Genomic DNA, 19,701 nt, shown 5'->3' on the forward strand with positions numbered 1-19,701 from the left:
AGCTGTTCAATACCCACATCACCTCTCCGGAGTTAGGTGAGACACTGGCCATCTATTTGAATGCTAACACAATTTAGGATCTCTCTCTCTCTCTCTCTCTCTCTCTCTCTCTCTCTCTCCTGCTCTACCTCTCCTGAAGAGCTAGAACACCCCCCCCCTTAGTTCTGGGAACCCCTCTCTTAGTTACCTGCTGGTAGCTCACTTGGTCTCACTCACGAGGCCGCAGCGGACCACACTAGAGACTGAGTCTGCATTGGAGATGGACTCCCCGTGTGCGGGCTCTCAGCTGAGGTGCTGGAGTGCCCGGGACACCCAGAGCCTTTCCCTGTACCGGTTCTTTTATTTACCACTTCTTCATGGCATGGCGCTCGTAGGGCTCCAGGAGGATGGAAGCTTCCAGTTGTTGTGTGGCCAGTCTGGAAAGTTCTGCATCATCTCTGTAGTATTCTGTTCACTAAAATGGGTCACAGAGCTGGCCCTGACTTAGGGGAGGGGGAAATGGCCCCCACTACTCCATGAGAGGGGCTGAAAATAATTTGTGGCCAGATTTAACCCTTACTCTCTGTCTTCTTCAGTTGAAAATGATGAGCCTAACTTCTCAGTATCCTGAATTACTGTGTCACCTGAAATCCCCTGGACCTCTGCTTTTATATGTTCCTTTGGTTCTCAGTCCTAAGGTTGACTAGTAACAATAATTCATTGAATTTGCAGGTTCTTTAACCTCAACAATTTCCCCTCTTTTTAGCATATGCATGACCCATGTAATATTTGGGGTATACTTATACCAAAACCAAAACCTGTCTCCTCAGTTGCATGTCCCCAGGGGCATGAGATGATATCAGTCTAGAACCGTGGATTTTCACTCCCCACTACTTTTTTCACTGCCTTGAAAAAGAGGCTTGCTGTTTCTAACCCTGTCCGTGGACTGGTGCCCACGTACTTCGCCTGGCGTAAAATCCAGCTGGTGCATTAGTCTATTCGTGTTGTCACCAAAGCCTGACATTCCAGTACTAGGCTTGTTTCTCTTCGACCCCCAAGATCTCTTGCAAAGCGTGAGCCACACAATACAGCTCTCTCTGTCAAAATGGAAGGGCGTGAAGCAATCTGATAATTTGGGGGGAGGGGTATTTCTTTTTCCAGGTTTTTTTTTTTGGTTAGATTTTATCAATTAGTTGGTTTACTAATTATGATCATGAGAAAAACCAAAAACAAAACACAAAAAACCTTGAGATTCCAAGCACCTCAACTTGCCTTAAAGGCAAGTCATTCTCAAGGTCATGGAGGCATCTGATTCTCTCCCTGCCTCGCTAGGATCTCTCATGGGCCAATACGTACCTGAGAAAAAGCCTGTAGATACGAAGCACAATCCATCTTTCTATTTGGAAATAAAATCTCCGTATGCTCTCTAGTCCAGGAATCACTGCATTTTTAACCTTTTTTTGGTGATTTTTAACTTTTTAGTACCACAGTCAAATCATAGAAACTAAATTGCAGTTGATTTTTATTGAAATTCCATCTGATAGGCCTGGTCAATTCCATCTCTCTAACATGAATCTCATTATTTCTCCTTATTCCGGAATCCGTATACAAAATCTTTTTTGCTAGCCTAATCCAGCAGGGTCCTTAAGAGCTAAGCGCTTCAGCTCAACTGTTTTCAGTGTTGCTGTTTGTCTTAATATCTTTAGTTGCTGATAGAATTTAATTAGCCTGTGCATTTTGAAACATTGATCTCTTTTAAGTTATAGAAAGCTCTGTAAATTAGAGTATTCTGGAAGTCAGGGACAAGCACACGGGAAACATGACCCTTTCTCTTCTGGGAACCCATCACCTGGATGCAATGTCTGCTCAGTGAAATAGTCTCTCCTAATTTAATATGATGGCAACTCTAGAATCCCCCAGGTCCGACATGGAAAATGGCCTTTTCTAAGAGGCTTTAGTGAGGCCGGGTTTCAGGATGTGTCTCAGACGGTGGCACTGTATTTATAAACCAGCCCCAGGTTTGCCATAGACAGGTCTGATCAATATGAATTCATGTAAATAGGGGGGAAAATGGAAAGTTTTCACCACACCCAAGATGGAGAGGGACATTCCTCCTCATCTCTCAAAAGCTACAACTCTTTTGAAGTTTTAGTTTTTTCTTTTCTTTTCCTTTTTTTAAAATTTGGTTTAAGTCTTTCCTGTGGCTTCATAGGATAGGAATCCTAAAACCTGTTCAAAGACCTGACTGTAATGAAGTGCTAGTGACAGGGTTCTGGAGAAATCGGTGGGCCCTTTGCAAGGTGCCTGACGCTGGACTGGCGGCCTTGCGTCCTGCACTCCTGCTCGCCGGGAGCCCCTCTCCCCTCTGCTGCGCCCGCCTCTTCCCTGGCTGTTTGCGGTGAGCAGCGGGGGCCAGGAGTCTGAGAGATTCCTGGTTCTCCCAGACACCACAGTGAACCACAGATTTCTCTCCCAAGCGCTCTTTGGAAAGCGGGCTGGGGGCTGGGGCAGGAGAAGTGCGGTGGGCTCTGAAAAGCCACCGGAGGCTTGGATTGTTTTCTGTGCGCCTTCTTCTTTGGGACTTTTTCTCTCAAATACACAACCTGCTGTTTTCCTTTCTGAAAACCTGGAGTTTGGGCATTCGTAGGCTTGCAGAGAGAATGGAGGAGGAAGAGGGTGAGCCATCCCCCAGGGCCAGGGTGGAGAGGGAAGGGGGGCTCCAGCCCCGGCCCCCCCAGTGACTCCCGCTTTTCAGCTCCTTTCAACCATATTTTCTCCCGCTCCTTCCTCCCTCCTTGAACCCCTCCGAGGGACTTTTGTGTTGTTTTAGGCTTTTACCACTCCGCACATCTCGCCCCTTTGTTTTAATCCGCCCCCACTCCCACCCCCTTGCCCCCCTACCGTGTGTCCCGATAGAAATCTCACTCATGCATTTCCTTTTTGATTTCAATGGCTTATTTTGTCTTCCCTCCTTTTCTGTCTTCGGTCTTTCTTTTCTTCTTTTTTTTTTACCCCCCTTTTTCTGCCTCTGGTCCCCGAGAGAAAGGACCACCGTCCCGCTGGGACAGGATGGCGGTGGGGCTCGAGTTCCCAGTGCCAGCTCTCCCCACATCTGTGCAGCTTTTGTCCTGGGGCCCAGGAGGATTTGGAATGGTCTGCTGGCAGCGTCAGGGAGACTAATGGGAATTGAGGGCCGCGGACCGAGAGGCCACCGAGAGGTGGAAGGAAAAGCGAGGGGGATTTGGATGCCTCGGTGTGGGAAGCGAATTAAAGGATGCATGTGACAAAGGACACATCATGTATAATACAAGCACAATATTGATGATAGGGTCCTAGCGGCAAGAGCTGGGGATCCCACGGAAGGGCCGATGGAATGAGCCCTGGGCGGCAAACTTGCGGTCTGGAAGGCTCGACACTTAACCTCACTCTTCACTTTCTCACGTTGGGAGATCTGTGAAGTTTTGCTTCCCTTCACACTCCCCGGCTTTCACTCGAATACTGATGCCTGGATCTTAGTACATTTTTTTCCTCCTTCCTTTTCATACAGCACAGTCTTTTGAATGCATGTTACGTTTATGGATCCTTCTCTGAGAAAAAAATATGATGCTGGCTGGGATCCACATTGATTTTGAAATGGCTCTCATTCCTTCTTTCATTCAATAAAAAGATGAAGTCTGTCCCATGACCTTTGGAGAAAAAATGTTAAAGTACTAGTCACCGCTAACTTTTATCGCTCTAAATGCTTTGTCTGTATTAATGTATTACATTCTTAAAAGAACCCTACGTAGGGAGTTCTCTCCATCTGACAGGTGGTGAAAACTGAAGCGTAGTGAATTCAGGCTACTCCCCAAGACTCACATGTAATACCTGGTCTCTGCCCTCCTTTATTCTAAAACCCAGTGTGGGAAATGAAACACAACCCAGCGCAGGGTAGTCTGATACAAGCATGGCGTGCCGGGCCCCAGGCCCAGCTAGTGCCGGGCCCTGAAGGGGCGGCGCTTGTCCGCCTCTGAAAGTTTCATGGGGAAATTTGCACACATGCCCCTTGAGTCAGGATTTAACGGGTGTGTTCTGGTATAGGTCAGCTGTGGGACTGAGTGTGGACGTGGTGGTAAACCCTAGGAGGGGGCAGTCAACCGAGACTTGGTTTCATATTCAGGGAAGAACTGTGAGTTCACTGCTGACAGGGTAATGGTACCTCTTCAAATTCCCTGAGGGACATGGCATGGTGTTCACAACGTATATCTAAAATATAGAACGGTATGTACTCAAATATAAATCAAGCTTCAGATCCAAATAGTCACCATCGATAGAAATGGAAAGAATTCCATTATCTTTTCTTTCTCTTGTTCTCTCAGTAACTTAAAAAAAAAAATCACAGATGCTATTTTTATTATTTATTTATTTTAGTTTTATTTATTTCTGAGAGAGAGAGGGAGCACTAGCAGGGGGAGGGCAGAGAGAGGGGGACAGAGGATCCCAAGTGGGCCAAGTGCTGACAGCACAGATGCGGGGCTCGAACTCATGAACCATGAGATCACGACCTGAGCTGAAGTTGCACTCAACCAAGCGAGCCAGCCAGGTGCCCTGATGCTATTTTTAAAATACTTTTTGCTTTAAAGAGCACTTTGCAGTCTGTGCGGGTGATTTGTTTCTCAGGCCATGCCCCGTCTCTGCAGACCTTCCTTGGGGCTCTAGTAAACAGCACAAAACACTAGGGAGGGGCATGGGGAGCGAAACGCCTGCCTGTTCCTAGGCTGTAGCCTGACTCAGTCCTCTTCTCCTTTCCTCCTCTGCCACCCCCTTCTTGCTGGCATTATGCCAGCACGGTTATTGTAAAGCAGGTTAAAACGCTGTTAGAAAGTGTACCTGGACTGTTAAAAACGGCTTCCCGCGCCTGTCATCAGTTCCCTGCCACCCTTCCCTCTGCACTGGGGATCCACCTGCCGCCCTCAAACCGTTCTGCTCTTTGGTGTTATCTGTACTGATAACGCAAAGGGGAGGACGGTTCGGGTTAGTTAAGTCCATCACTCCAGAGCCCATTTCATTCCAGAAACCTGTAGCTGGAGTTTCATCAGATTCTAATGAAGCGTAAGTATCTTGCTTTAGGATCGGCACCACCTCTCCCCCTCACCCCTCTGGGCCGCGGCAGGTTAACAGGAGAGAAGGCGGAAGTGCTAAGCGGTGCGGGCGTCTCTCACTCATACACTGGATAATCAGCTCTGGAATTGTTCTGCGTTGGCTGTGTTTATGGGAATTCTTGTCAAGAAATTTGAGGAACAAGATCCTTTCTCTTCCTTGTCCCCACTTTCAGCGTGTCAAACAAATGCCATCTTAGCGCAGATTAAGTTGGTTCCACAGCCTCTCACTTACCTGGCAGCAGGGATCCTGAAGGCAGGGGACTCCCCCATGGTGGAGCCCTGAGTACAGAATGAAGGGAGAAAGGAGGCAGGGCCTCTGGTGCCCAAATACGCAGGCCAGGCACTTAGTAGTAATGGTGGGAACGCAGCCACCAGTGAGGCTGGGTTCCATGGAAATCCTTTTCAAATGGCTCCAGAGGTTTGCGAAGAGGGCAGGCGCTATCTGTGAGGACCGTCGGGCACTGTAAGCCTTCTTGTTCCTGACCTTGACCTTGCAGGGAATGCCCTGCCCGCAGCTGAGGAGACACGGAGTATTGCTTCTCGGGACATTAAATTTGAATCAACAAGTGGGTTCAAAAATCAATGGAAGAAAATGCAGAGTCCAGTACATTTCCTTCCTTTACTGATTCTCCACATCTTGATTTAGTGTAACCTCTTGGATTATGCCAGAGAATAGGACCCTTAGTATGTAACCTTCAGTGTGTAGTGTGGTGCCCGCGAGATAAATATTAGCAACCCTTCTTTACATATGTGGCAGTCGAGGGACTGAGAGATTGCATGAACTTGCCCAAGGTCCAGGAAGTGGTAGGTGGAGCTAGAATTTGGAAGCAAGGAGGTTCAGCTCTAGGACCCATCACTGCGCTGTACTGCGCTGCACTTCTTTGGGTGTTTGTTGCAGGAATTATTTGTTTGTCATGAACTATTTTCATTTTTCCTTAGAAAAATGTTCCTAGTTTGTTGAGGAACAAAAATGAGTTAAGTCTTTGTTAAATCCTTAATGTAGGATAGATGCTAGAGGGATATGATAAATAATAAATATTCTTACACTGCAGGGATTTGGAAGAAATCATTTAGGGATCAAGACATATGACTGAAAATCAAATACATGGTACCCATGGGTGGAACCAAGTAAGTGTTACAGGAGTTCAGAGAAGGGATAGATTCCTTGTGTGAAGGCAGGTCTTTTCAGAAGACCTTGTCACAGACTGGACTTCACGGAACGGGTAGGACTTAGGTGTGTGTCTGGGAAACGAAAGGCTGGTCTGGATGGGGAGTGGAGAGAACGAGCTCTGTGAGCCAGGAGGGCCTGAGAAATGGGTGGTGGCGGGGCAGTTACCAGATGAGCTAATGTGAAAAATGGAACCTGGGTCAAGTTGAGGAAAGGCAGTTCCAGGTGAAAGACTGTGAACTTCCATGTTGAAATACTTGGGAGTAAACCGTCAATATGCTGAACTGGAAACCTGGAAATCTGACTGATCAGAGACGTGTCACTTTTCTTACTGTGTCTGCAAGGTATTTATGCTCCAGCCAGAGACCAGTTTGGAAGCCTATTTGTCAAATAGGACAAAGAGGAGAGACAAATAGGGCAGAAGGTGCAAGGGAAGATTCACTGGCCTTGATGGCCAGTATCTGTGAAAGAGGAGCAAAGCTGATGAGGTAGCTCTTGGATGACCAGGAGGATTGTGAAGGTCCCATAACATCTCAGCCAGCTTCTTGGCCAGTGACTTTCGTGGTTGGGAAGTCCTAACCTCTTCCCTGTCTTCTTTTTATGTAATAAGTGATCACCTAAACACATTTTCTTTTTTAATATTTTTTAATGTTTTTTTAAATTTATTTTTGATCCAGAGAGAGACAGAGCATGAGAGGGGGAGGGGCAGAGAGAGAAGGAGACACAGAACCGGAAGCAGGCTCCAGGCTCTGAGCTAGCTGTCAGCACAGAGCCCGATTCGTGGCCCAAACCCACAAACGTGAGATCTGACCTGAGCCAAAGTCGGAGGCTTAACCGACTGAGCCACCCAGGCGCCCCCACCTAACCACATTTTCAATGATAATGATATCCAACAGTAAAGAAAGCAGATCAGCAGGATTGTATTTCTAAAGACTAAAATGCTCAATACCTAGAACTGTGTTTATCACATTTTATTCATTAATTCAGCCCAACATTTAAGCATCTGCTTGCTTCAGTGCCAGGCACCACGGCAGGATATAGTGATGACTGAGGCATGGGCCTTGAGGTTAAGGGGTTCACCAGAGTCTAGTGGAGGGAGACAAATGAGCAGGTGGTTTTGTTATGGTTTAAATGTCTTGATCAATAAGGTGATTGTGTGTCCCCTCCTGTGCAGTATAGTCTCAATTTGGATGATGAATTCTATTGCCCTCCCAATTATAGGACATTGGCTTAGCGCACAAAGGGAGGGTGCACATAGGCAGGACACTTAACGCAGTGTTTGGAGCGGGATCACTCAGGGCTTGATGGAAAATGTGTCTCAGCTGACACCTGCAGGTTGGTTAGAGTGAGGGAGGGTTCGGGACGACAGCAGCGGTGCAGAAGGTGGAAAGGGGGTCATGCCAAGCATTGTTTGCAGATCAAATGAATTAATTGATGAACAAAGAAAACATCATCAGTGTACAACCTCACCAAACATCTCAATTGCTAACCAAGTATCTGTTATCATTTGATATGTGTACAGAACATTTCTTCCTGGTCTTGGAAGGGAAATCTTTTGAAAACTGTAATTTTACTTTGTTTCTAAAATACAGATGTTAGACTGGATGATATCTGTGGTATTTTATAGTTTTAAAATTCTACTGTATAAAACCCCATCTCATACAACCTGCTACTGGAGAATGATAAATAGTCCTTAAAGCCCACTGAATTGTCCCCTTTCTCCCAAGGTAACCAACCACTTAGTTATTTCTCACTTATTCCATTCCAATTACTTTTATTCCTTCATGTTGACTGAAAGCTGCTTTACAGGCAGAAACCATATCATTCTTATGGAGCTCCCATTTCACACATACTGGCTGGTGGCGGTTGGGAGTTGGTGAAGGGGAATAGAGTGGTCCTTTCTTTTCAGGGGGCATGGGAAGCAGTCTCATCCCTATTGCCAAATGGCCCTTCTTTATTCAGCTTTCCAAGGCATTATAATTCTGTGATTATAGATTTTTGTTGTTGTTGTTAATGGTTATTTTTTCAACTTCTCTTTAATGGACATCTTGCTTTCCTCTTATTTAGGACCTTCCGAGTTATTGGATATGGCAGACAGCGAAACGTGAGTGTTGCCTTTCATTACATAGTCTAGATTGTTTTCTTTAGAACGTATCTAGGAGAAGAATGCAGTCTATAGGGTATATACTAGATCATTTAAATGTCAGTGATAAAGAGGTCACTTTCTTTTTTTTAACGTTTATTTATTTTTGAAAGATAGAAATAAAGTGGGGGGAGGGACAGTTAGAGAGAGGGAGACCTAGAATCCAAGGCAGGCTCCAGGCTCCAAGCTGTCAGCACAGAGTCCGACACGGGACTGGAACTCAGGAACCATGAGACTGTGACCTGAGCCAAAGTCAGATGCTTAACTGACTGAGCCACCCAAGTGCCCTGAGGATTCACTTTCAGTAGTACATCTAACTGCTAATCTTCTAAATCAAAAATTACACAATAAAAATTGATGACAAAAATCCTAATGATTTTAGAGCTTTCTACAGGCAAGGAAGTTCTGCACTGGTGCATCTTGGACTCCTGAGAAGCCTAAATAAATACATTTACCTTTTTTATTTACTCTTCCTCAACTGGGGTTTGTGAGAAAATGAAGTCCTAATACTGTACGGCATCCTTGTTTGTAACGAAACCTCTACGCTAAGTCTAGAATGGAGGAAGTTAGATACAACCATTGAAGAATTAAGAATATAGGAATTCCAGCCATGGTTATGTTCTGGAGTTCGGTGGAGAAAATCATCCACTTTGGGGCGGTCCCCAAACTGATAGTTTGTTTTCAGCTTTCTTTGTTGTTTTCCTCAGGCAGCAAACATAACTACTCCTTCCCAAATAGGAGCAAAGAAACGCTAAATATCTAACTCTGAAAGCTATATAGAAGCACCGTAGAACTTCTCAGAAATTTGAAAAGAGATAAAGATGGTTGGGGAATAGCTAAGTCAGTCTGGAGGAAGGAAAGTAGGCAGGAAGAGACCAGAAGATGAGTGGGAAGGGTCTTGTTACCTAGTTATGAGTTACTAGACATGGAAGAAACTATCCGTTGTTACGAAGAGTCCGTCCACGTCCCATACCCTACTGACAAGACTGTCACCCGTCTGTCTTGTGTAAGGACTGCATTTGATTTTCCGTGATAAGCTTTGGCATTGAACATGTTTTCCATTTTGGAATCAGAATTGAAATATTTTCTTCCCTCTACTGCCTGGGGTGGAAATAGCTACTTGGCCTCACCCTCTGCCTAAGCTGAGTGGCTGGCCTCAGCCCTGCTAACAGGGGGGAGAGCTCATGTCCCCACCTCTCCTGGAAATCCTCTGTGACTGCCCACACCCTCCCACCTGCCAGTCACATGAAATCAGTAGGTAGAACAGCTTGTGTTGACCGGTCCTTCGAAGTTGAGTCCCCAGGAGGTCCTCCACTGAGGGCCCCAGGGCGGTCAGCCAAGCGCCCTGTGATGGCGAGATGCGCCTGAAGGCCCTGTGGTTTTCCATCATTGTTCTGCCCGAATGTATCCGCAGAGAGAATTGCTCCGCGGTGCTCCGCACATCTGTGCGTTATCAGTCTGTTTAATAGTGCCATTGAGTATTGCCTGAATCAAGCATTAGAGGTTGAAAACAAAATCACTCAGTCTAGTTAACACTCTTTAGAAAAGAGAACAGAGGCAGATATTACGCTTAATTGATGACTAACTGAAGACGGTTTTAGATACCCCGACATCCACCTCTCCAGAAGATGCCAGCAGCCAGTGTCTCAGCTGCAGATAGCGGAGGAGGCCGAGGAGCACAGAACAGCAGCAGCAGGGATAGGAGGCCTCCCTCGCCCCCTCCCTACCGCCTCCACCCCCACTCCCACCCCTGCCCCCAACCCCTTTATGGGTGGTTTCCCATCTCATCTTTGATTTAGGGGTGAGACCGCACTGCACAAGGCTGCCCGCCAGCGGAACCGGGCTGTGTGCCAGCTTCTGGTGGATGCGGGAGCATCTCTGAGAAAGACGGACTCCAAGGTAACTTGATGAGTGAGTGCAAACATCCTCCCACTGGGCAAGACCACCGGCACCATTGCCTTCACTTGTGCCCATAGCAAAGGCATCCTTTCGATGCTTATGGAAGTGTCTGGGGCTTTGGAAAAAGGAGGAAAAAATAAAGTGCTTCATTTAGAGAAACTGTAGTTTAAACCTATAAGCACAAAAGGAAGGGTGTGTGCCTGCCTATGGGACTTTATAACCCCCTGAATGGGCTGGCCTTGGGACGTTGGGGTTGTCCTGCTGAATGCCAGCAGCAGAGCGGCGGGGTGGGGAGGTCGAGGCCTACGAGAGGAGTAAAGGACGTGGGCTTGCTGCCCAGAGCCCCTTCTCCTTCAGCTACTCTGTCTAGCGTAGTTTGAAATCTATGATTTATGTGGTCCCTGACCCTGAAAGGTTTATAATCTTAAACCTGGTGCGTTTAGGTTGGCTTTATATCTTTAAAAGTTTCTACCTATTTATTTTCTTATATTTTCCCCTAAAAGTTGACCCCTGAAGTTAGGATGGGAATTACTAATTACTCTCATTGATGTGAGAACTGAAACCAAAAGGAAGTTCTACGCCCTTAGACCAGTCGCTGAGCCCAAATCCAATTTCAGCTCTTTTGACACCCAGCCCAGTGTTGTTTCATCGGGTCAGTGGTTCTCATTTGGTGACAGAATACCCCCTACTGGATGCGACAGGATGAAGTGTGGCAACATAGTTACAAAGTTGGGGTTTTTTCCTATGGTTTGTATCATGTTTCATTGCCTTATGGTGATAGCTATGGCATGGTGGCTTGAAATGTGGTTAGTCTCCCTGCAGCAAAAGTCTTACAAACCTAGATTCAAAGTGTGTTAATGCCTTAATGGGAGGGCAGTGAGGCCGGAAATTGATAGCGGGACATATCTGCCAACCTTGATCAGAAAAACGCCAACAGGTAGTAGTAAGGAGGAGACCCTCGGTCAAGGAGAACTGACTTCAGGCTGCGCTGTGAGTTCTGCATTCACAGATAGCACCAAAAAAAGGGCTGAAAGCCAGAGCGATGGAGGAGGCGTAGCTCGGTAGAATTGACCTGGGACTGTGGCCCAGGAGACGGCGAGATACTTAATATAGAAGATCAGTGTCACAGAGGAGCCTGATGAGGGTCTGAGAAAACACCCTGGGGAAATTCTCAGAAAGGACAAAGCATTTAACTGTAGAGGGTGGCAGAGAAGAATTTTAATATAGAGATGAGGATTGCATTATGCAGGCACTGAATAAATAGCCTACGTTTTGGGCCAGTGAATATAGCCAAGGAACACAGATGTATTACTTACATGACTTGAGCCCTGTTAGACTTATTTAAGTGACTAGCAACTGCTTATATGCAGTTTGCCTCCTGGGGTTTCCTCAAACCGCGTGAACGCCATGAAATAACGTTGTCTCCTGGGTGGACCTCTTTTTCTGCTCCGAGCCAGTCCTGAGCCAGTTGCATGGTGTGGTTCTCGGCTCCTGCAGCAGCCCACCAGATCCTAGCTCGCTGCCTGAGGTCCCCGGCCACCTCTGTTCTTCCCGCAGGCTATTAAACAGGTCAAGCTGTGTCTGGATTTCTAGCAGGTCTGTTACCTGTCTGGCTAGCTGAGTGGGTATAGGATTTCAAATGGATTGCTCAATGTGATATTCTTCCCGGATGATATTTGTACTGAAAATCTTTGTTACATAACCTGGTAGAAAGACACACACCAGGTAGGCAGGATCAATGAGGCCATGATTTCAACGGTTGGCCTTGCTGGGGTCACTCACACTGCAGCGTGGCAATTGCCGTTTGCCACACAAAAGACCATCTTACACTCAGCTCAGAATATAAAAGGAAAGAGAGGACAACATGAAATAGACAAAAGACTGGACAGGGAACCTGGCCCCTGGGCAGATTGCTCTTTTTTTTTTTTTTAAATCTTTCCAAGTTTTCTGAATCCAATAAATGAGCTTAACTTTCCTGGAGATTTCTTCCTATTCTGTGTTATGTATATGCATGCTTTTTTCCAAAACGCAGCTTCATTATTTTTGTGATTATAAGTAGAGTGCATTCTTACATAGAAAACTCTAGCAATGCAAAAAATATATAAAAAGATAAAAATCTCTAGAAATCCCACCCTGTAGACCTACATACTATTAAATGTTTAATGATCCCACTTTACATGTAGCTATGCCTGTTTTTCTCTCTCATTTATTTAAGTAGGTGAAGTCATACTCTTCACGTTACCATAGAAGGCAAGCGTTCACCCAACAGTATGTTCTGGAGGCCTTCCCGTAGGAAGTAGTACATGACTCATCCTTTTGGGGATCTGCTAATTTTTCCATTTTGTAATTTTATGTTAAACTAAAGCAGAACATGGTAATTATGACTGGATCTTCTCCTAGAATGTTTTTTTTTTTTAATTTGGAAAGAAGCATATCTTTAGAATTTCTCTTGATACAGAACATTTCCTTTGAAATGAACTCAAGGGCCACCCCAGTCCACCTCTCTGAATATTTAGAAGCTAGTAATTCCAACCTCATTAATATTGAGGTTAAGACCAGATAGTCTACTAATACTGTAAACAAGTTGAGAAAAATTATGATAGGAACTTCAAGCTGGGGATGAAATACTGAGTCCCAGCTAAATAAATAAAATTTTAGAAAGAATCCAGAGCCACTGCTACTTTCCTTTTATCCTCTGCCCATGTCCCCTTGTAGGCTGCTGGGAGCAGGCTCAATTAAACTTGACACTCTCCATTGCAGTGACTTAGATGGAAGCTGAGAAGCCCTCAATAATTTTTGTGATACTTGTGTGCACTTATATGTGTGGAGCTGTTTCTTTAGTACAGTGATCATGCCTTTACCTTTTCCCTAGAACTTAATATTACTTTTTAAATAGAGAAAACCATATCATTGAGCAAAAACTAGAAGTTTCAAAGGAGAGTTAAGAATCTGTAAGCATTCAAAAGAATAGAGACCCTCCTTCCTTCTGCTGAATTCTATTCATTGACCTGATCCCAAAAATATCATGTGTGTGTATAAATATACACACGGCATTATAGTAGGCTGCAAGAAATGATAATCACTTAAGATGACGTAGAAGATCACTGAATGACAGAAACGTTTTGATATATTAGGTGAAAAAGTATGTGACAGAATAGTATATAAGCAGAGTATGGTTTTATTTTTATAAAAAATATGTATAGAGCTACAGGAAAATACAAAACAGTCACTGTGTGGAAAGTTAACAGTGGTTATCTGAGTGTAGCACAGGAATTATTGGTGATTTTTATTTTCTTCTTTATGCTTTTGTACTTTTCCAAGTTTATTTTTAATCAATATCCATTACATTTATATTCAGAAACTTACTCACTTTTTGGAGAGATGAGATAGTTCTGAATTGGGGAGAACTTAACTGAAGACATTAAAACCAGCAAAGAAACAATCTCTAGATCATTTACACCCATCCTACGCTATCATTTTCTGCTTGCTGCTTCCCAGACTTTAGTACAATAGGAAGACTCCCAACTCTGAATGCCTCCTCTCCTGCTTTTCTGCTCAGTGGTTTCTACCCCGCTTCTCCCCAGAAGCATCTGGGTTCCAAAGCTCAGCATGCCACACCATTTCCTGCTCTGGACTCAGTTCCCCTGAACCTCCATTTCCTTGGATGTAAGCCCCACCTGTCAAGTGATAGTCTCTTTCTCTTAGACTTACCTGTCTCACATGTTTAATGTGATGATAGATTTGAAAGTGCCTTGTGAGCTCTAAAGCCATCAGCATGGGAAAATCCTTTAGTGGGTTAACTTTGAATACCTCTATTTCTGCATTTAAAAAATCTCATTCCAAGTATTTGTGTCTCCTTCCTTCACACTGCTACCTATAGGGTAAGACACCTCAAGAGAGAGCACAACAAGCTGGAGACCCAGATTTGGCTGCTTACCTAGAAAGCCGCCAGAACTATAAGATCATTGGCCATGAGGACCTGGAAACTGCTGTTTGACCCTGGTGGATCACAAAGAGAACCTGAGCGAGCGTATCACCTGTGCCCTCCCGGCGATCGGGCAGCTCCCCTGGAAGAAGCTGATGGAATCCATAAATCTGTCTCTCTCCTGCAAGAATCAATCTGATACCATGTCACCAGTTGTTAAGGGCTACCAGGACGTCCAACAGAACATGATAGCCCATGGAGGAAGAGGCAGGATACCTGGAGATTTGTGGAAGTCAAGTTCCACAAAGTTTGATCCTTATTGCTTCCAGCAAGTAGCATGAACTTCTGTGTTCACCTGTATAATTTATTTTCAAGATTCAAAGGATGTTCGTATACACGGCACTACTCCCGCCTCCCCCTGTGCATTCATGACTCCCCTGTACCACACAATTCTACTGTAACTACTGACCATTTGCAAAAGATGATCTGTTCTCTTTACATTCAGTCTTCGAAGACCACAAGACTGTCTGAAGGTCTTTGCAAACCCTCTGGATGTCCTGCAGAAACACAACTGTAAAGCTGCTTCCATTTCCAAATCGAAATATACCAAGACTATCAGTGACTTTTTGCATGTTCCCCTGCCCCCCCCCCATCCCTTGTCATTACGTAGGAGCTGGGATGTGCCACATGGATAATGTCAACTTGTGTGCTCTTATCTCTGAGGTATGGTGAGGTGGCATGGGAGGGAACCCAGGGGCCGGCCCGGGGTCACGGGGCTGTTGCTGACAGCCACAGGGACTGGCTCAGCTTGGGCTGTTTGCACAGCTCCGTACTGCCTATGTGTAGCCATCTTTGCCTTTTGCTGCAATAGAGGCGAGCAAAGGATTAAACGAAGGCCCACGGCTGGTTTGCAGAACCACTGGATTTTTAAGTGCAGTTGAAGTTGCCAAGCAGAAAACCATGTGCAAGAGCTGCGGTAACAGGAAATGGAGCACTGTGACAGCGTTTACGTGTAGACTTTCTTGAGTGATAATAGAAAGCAGGCTAATTGACTTGAAATAAAACAGCCAGTGCAAAAGTAGCAGCATACGTCGAAATAACTCACTTAAGCAAGAAAACAGTCACTGGAATATTGCACAGAGGCTATTAAGTATAGACTCTTAGGTGCAGTGGTGAAAGGGGGCCCATTTTAGCTTTTCCTTCCAAGTTTTTGGTTTCCATTACCCCAAGGAAGCCTTGTCCCAAGGACAAAGCCTTGTATTATGAGTTCCACTGCCAGATTCCCAGGAGGGCTGGATCTTTCTGATGGATGCCTCACCTTTTACTTGTCCGGTCCCGGGCTGTGCCTGATAGCACTACAGCCCCATTTCTTCTGTCCGGGGGAGTCTAATATATTCTTTTCTCTGTCTTTCTCTACTGGAAACTTCTTAGTACAATCCACGGTGGGAGCCTAGCCAGAAATGTGTCTCTGGCATTGAAATTGCAGTTTCTAATCCTGCCACAGATCCATTGGTACACACAGGTCCCTCTACTGGGGACACGGTGATACCTACAATAGCAAGAGGAAAAGTCTTACTTTTAGTGAAGATACCTATTTGACTTTGATATAAGTGAGAAATGAAAGTGGGTGACTAAGGGTTGTTTCAGACTAGAACTGATGTCTTCTGAGCTTTTCTCCATTTCGCTCTTAGACACAAGCAAAGTGCTTCTCTAGTGTTTCTGCATGTGACCATATAAATGATGGTTTTTCTGCATTTACTGGAAAAGGTCCGGTGGTGACGCACCGCTTATCTGAATTGCATCTGGTCACATACCATTTTGAAAGGACACATATGGATACTGGATTGAGTAGGAATAGCTTCTCAGTGGATGGGGACATGGTTTCAAAATCAGATCATTGGTGTTGTTTCCAGCTATGAGGGAAGAGGTTGGTTGTGAGTAATCTGTTGCCATATATCAGTCTTCGTAATGGAATTATCTGTTGGGCTTTACGGTAAAGGGAAGGAGGACTACAGCAGATTGTTTCCAGAAGCTGGAAAAAAATTTGCTCCAGGAAATTTTAATCACTGGGCTTCATCTGGGAGTTTTTCAGTTGGTGAGACTGTCAAAGAGATGTTGTGATGACAGAAATATAATCCTTAAAACAGACTGGAGTCTGGCCTTGATTGGTGCCTTCCATTCCGTAGATTTAGCCAAACAGTTGGCCACACCATCGGTTACCCAGCTGCCATTTCTGGGATGAAGGAATATTTTCACCAACTACCATCTCATATTTCTTTGTGATGCTTCAGAGCAGCCCAGAGAAAATTTAGGGTAGAGATGGCGATGGGCCAATTCAAATAGGTCCAACTGAAGTCACAAATAAATTCCTGGTATGAAAGTAGATTAGGTAATGACTACTGTAGGAGTTTCTGGTACATTTGGAAATCGTTCCAAGCAAAAAAAAAAAAAAAGTTCTACATTATTGATGGGAAAGTATATACAACCAAGGCAAATATCTCTTTGAAAAAGCAAATGCCCTCAGGACTTGGGTTGTCCAAGAAAAGAACATCAAAAATGAGCAGAGCGGTTATATATTTAATGGATTTGATATTAAACCTACCTCCTGTAGCATTTTTTAAAACTGATCTCTGCGTATGACAGTTCTGGGCTTTAGAAAAAGCTAAGGCCATATGCTCCAGGAGTTTCCAGCTCAGCTTAAGTAGAGCCTCTCATCTTTAATGGGCCATCAGAAAGTGTAGAAGCAAATGGTCTGGCCCGGGTCTGTAAACCCACATGCATTTAATTTAAAATACATAAAACTATATACTTAGAGAAATAACAATTTCTGCAAAACCTCCTGAGACAGAACTGGAGAGCGGCAGCCTTAGCTGGCATTCCTCTGTGTCTGGCTCAGAAGAGCCCCTCCCATGGTGGAGCTTTCTGCTCTGGGATTCCATTTTTAGGTTAGGCTGACAGGGAGGGGGATGAGGACGGGGGAGGTTTTACAAGACAACACCACGGAACCCTAAAGGTAGTCATTTCCAAAGCTGTATATTCCAGTCATATACACTTAATGAGACAGACCCCAGCTAAGCTGTGCTTTCTCACATTCAAGGACTTGATAAAAAACAGAAGCCAAGAAGGAAATAAACACCATGGCTGTGAATTTCACTTTGGGAGTTCTGGTGAACCTCTTGTAGTTAACCTAAAACCAATGCAATTTCTGAAAAAGAGACACTAGCTGGCAAGCACACAACCATGAAGTTGGTGACAGCTGATGGGAGGCATCGCGCACCCCATCGCCCCCCACCCCATCATGGCAGCTGGCCTTGGCGCTTAGGCACGTCTGTTTGCGTTGAGGGGCCCTCAGCAGGTAGCTTTCCTTTGGATCTCACAATCCTTCTTTGCCTAAAGGATTTCTGAAATTTATCCACCAGACTTCTCATAGCATCCATGTCTTACAGTATGTCGGGCAGCAGTCTTATGTTTTCATGTGTCTACTTTATTTAAAACATTTAGATTGTTTAGTTTATAGAAGTCAAACATGCTTTTTATAAGTTCTAATAGCACAGATGAGAATCAAAAGCAAGGTCAAGATGTTCCTCTCTGCTGCTGTAATGTCCTCAGTCCCCTCCCCAGAGATAAACAACGTTAACACTGATAAACATTGTTGCTCGTCTGTTATGTCAGAAATGCTCTGTGTACACAAGCCCCCACCCATGTATAGAAATATATTTATTTGTATACATATGTGTATATCTCTACTATACACACGTTATTGCATAGGCTTGTAATAGAACATTTTAGAAGCATGCTAATCATCTCTATGTGTATAGTTAACACCAACAGGTAAAGACAGGCTACCAGAAATACCAGAAATTTTTCATTTATTCTTCATTGTGTTTACTGTTGCTAAGCTTAGTTCTATTACTGCCACACTCCAGCCGCACATGGCATTTGCTATTGCCTGTGCCATAAAATCCATGACCACGAGGTCTTATAATGAATGGTTTATGTTACCTTACATGAAGCATGAAACCCACCTGAGCCCAGAGCTTTGTCTGCACTATTTTTGGATCTCAGACCGAGAGTTTCTTCTGCCGTCCTGCTTACTCCACAAGGCCGAGTCTGCAGGGCTAATAACTCTCCAGACACTGCCTAGTGATATTTAATTAGGGCCAGCTACTGCCAGGAAGGTGTCATAACTTAGATATGGGCTGGGGTCTGAGGAGCTTGGCTTCCTTCCAGTAGGAGTAGCTAATGAAATCACCAAAAACAGCGTGATCTTTTATTCAATTATGCTGTTTAAAAATAAAATAGATCATTGTTGAAATGACTCATCATAGCCATCAAATAAAACTAACTGCTCTACTTAAATGGATTATTTGCATTTTAGCTGAGAAAAAATAGAACATCTATTAAATGAGAGACGTTTCTAACTAATCTTTAGCATTTATTTGTGTAAAATAGTTTCTGTCCAGGTCTACCTAGAACCTTCTCTTAATCTCTCTACTTTCTCATTCTCTGAATTCCATATTCAGCTGATTGCTGTAGTTTTTTTCTCTACCGAGCTTCTCAGATGGACTTTGGCCCCATCCCTTTCTGTGACCAGGTCTTCACTCATCCCTAGTCCCTCCATGGTCCCTCTGACCATGGCAATAGTCCTCCTGGACTTTCTGCCACTACTTTCAGTAATTTTGTCATACAGACACCCAGATTTCCCCCAGGTATTATGCTCAAAATGGATCAAAATGAAATTATCCTCTGGGACAAGTATCCATTTTGCCTGAAGGACAAATAGATGTCCACTGACCTTGATTATCTTACAGAGTTACAACAAGCCTTATTCTGAGAAGTCATCTGCCACAGAGGATTAGCACATGTCTGTCTTAGTACCACCATGGGTGTCTCCAATCATGGCAGTTTCTTCCACATCCGGTCATGTAAACCTCGTGCTCCCCCAAATGACCTGGATGACTGGATTATATACAAGTTATACCCCTACTGGCCACCTGTGCATTTTTAGGCCATCTCCCCACAGTTTAATGAGAAACCTAAAAATAGGAACTAAGCAAGGAGTGGTGTCCTTAGACAGCCCACTCACCCCAGACACATAGCACTGACCTGGTCTCAAAAAGAAAGCAGAAAAAATAGTTCTTAGGCCATTGAGGCATTGCCGTTTAGAGATTTGAATATTGAATAGTATCCTCATGGGAGACAGATACCAGAGTCATATATGTATTCAGGCATTCTGTAGGCAATCATAGCTTCATGAGCCAATCAGACCTTTGTGTACTGAACCATTTAAAAAATATATTTATCCCTTACTCTGAAGCAAACAACATGCTAAGGATCTAGGAATTGATGCGAGAGCGCAACCTTTGACTTCATGGAGCTGGCAGCCTAGGAGGAAAGACGGATTCCATGTGATCAGTTGAGTGTGGGAGAAGCCCAGGGTGCCGGG

General features: G+C 44.6%; 1 protein-coding gene across 1 annotated transcript in view; it reads left to right on the forward strand.

Annotated features, from left to right (window-relative positions):
- Positions 1-16,755, forward strand: part of DGKI (diacylglycerol kinase iota) — a 286,356-nt gene extending 269,601 nt beyond the window's left edge. Inside the window, exons 30-32 of the mRNA XM_029922877.1 lie at positions 8,356-8,392; positions 10,231-10,330; positions 14,211-16,755. Of these exons, the coding sequence (XP_029778737.1) occupies positions 8,356-8,392; positions 10,231-10,330; positions 14,211-14,327 (254 nt within the window). The 3' untranslated portion in view covers positions 14,328-16,755. The remainder of the gene's footprint in view (positions 1-8,355; positions 8,393-10,230; positions 10,331-14,210) is intronic.
- Positions 16,756-19,701: the final 2,946 nt, after the last annotated feature.

This window comes from Suricata suricatta, chromosome 2 (genome assembly GCF_006229205.1).
Source record: "Suricata suricatta isolate VVHF042 chromosome 2, meerkat_22Aug2017_6uvM2_HiC, whole genome shotgun sequence".
Classification (NCBI taxonomy): Eukaryota; Metazoa; Chordata; class Mammalia; order Carnivora; family Herpestidae; genus Suricata; species Suricata suricatta.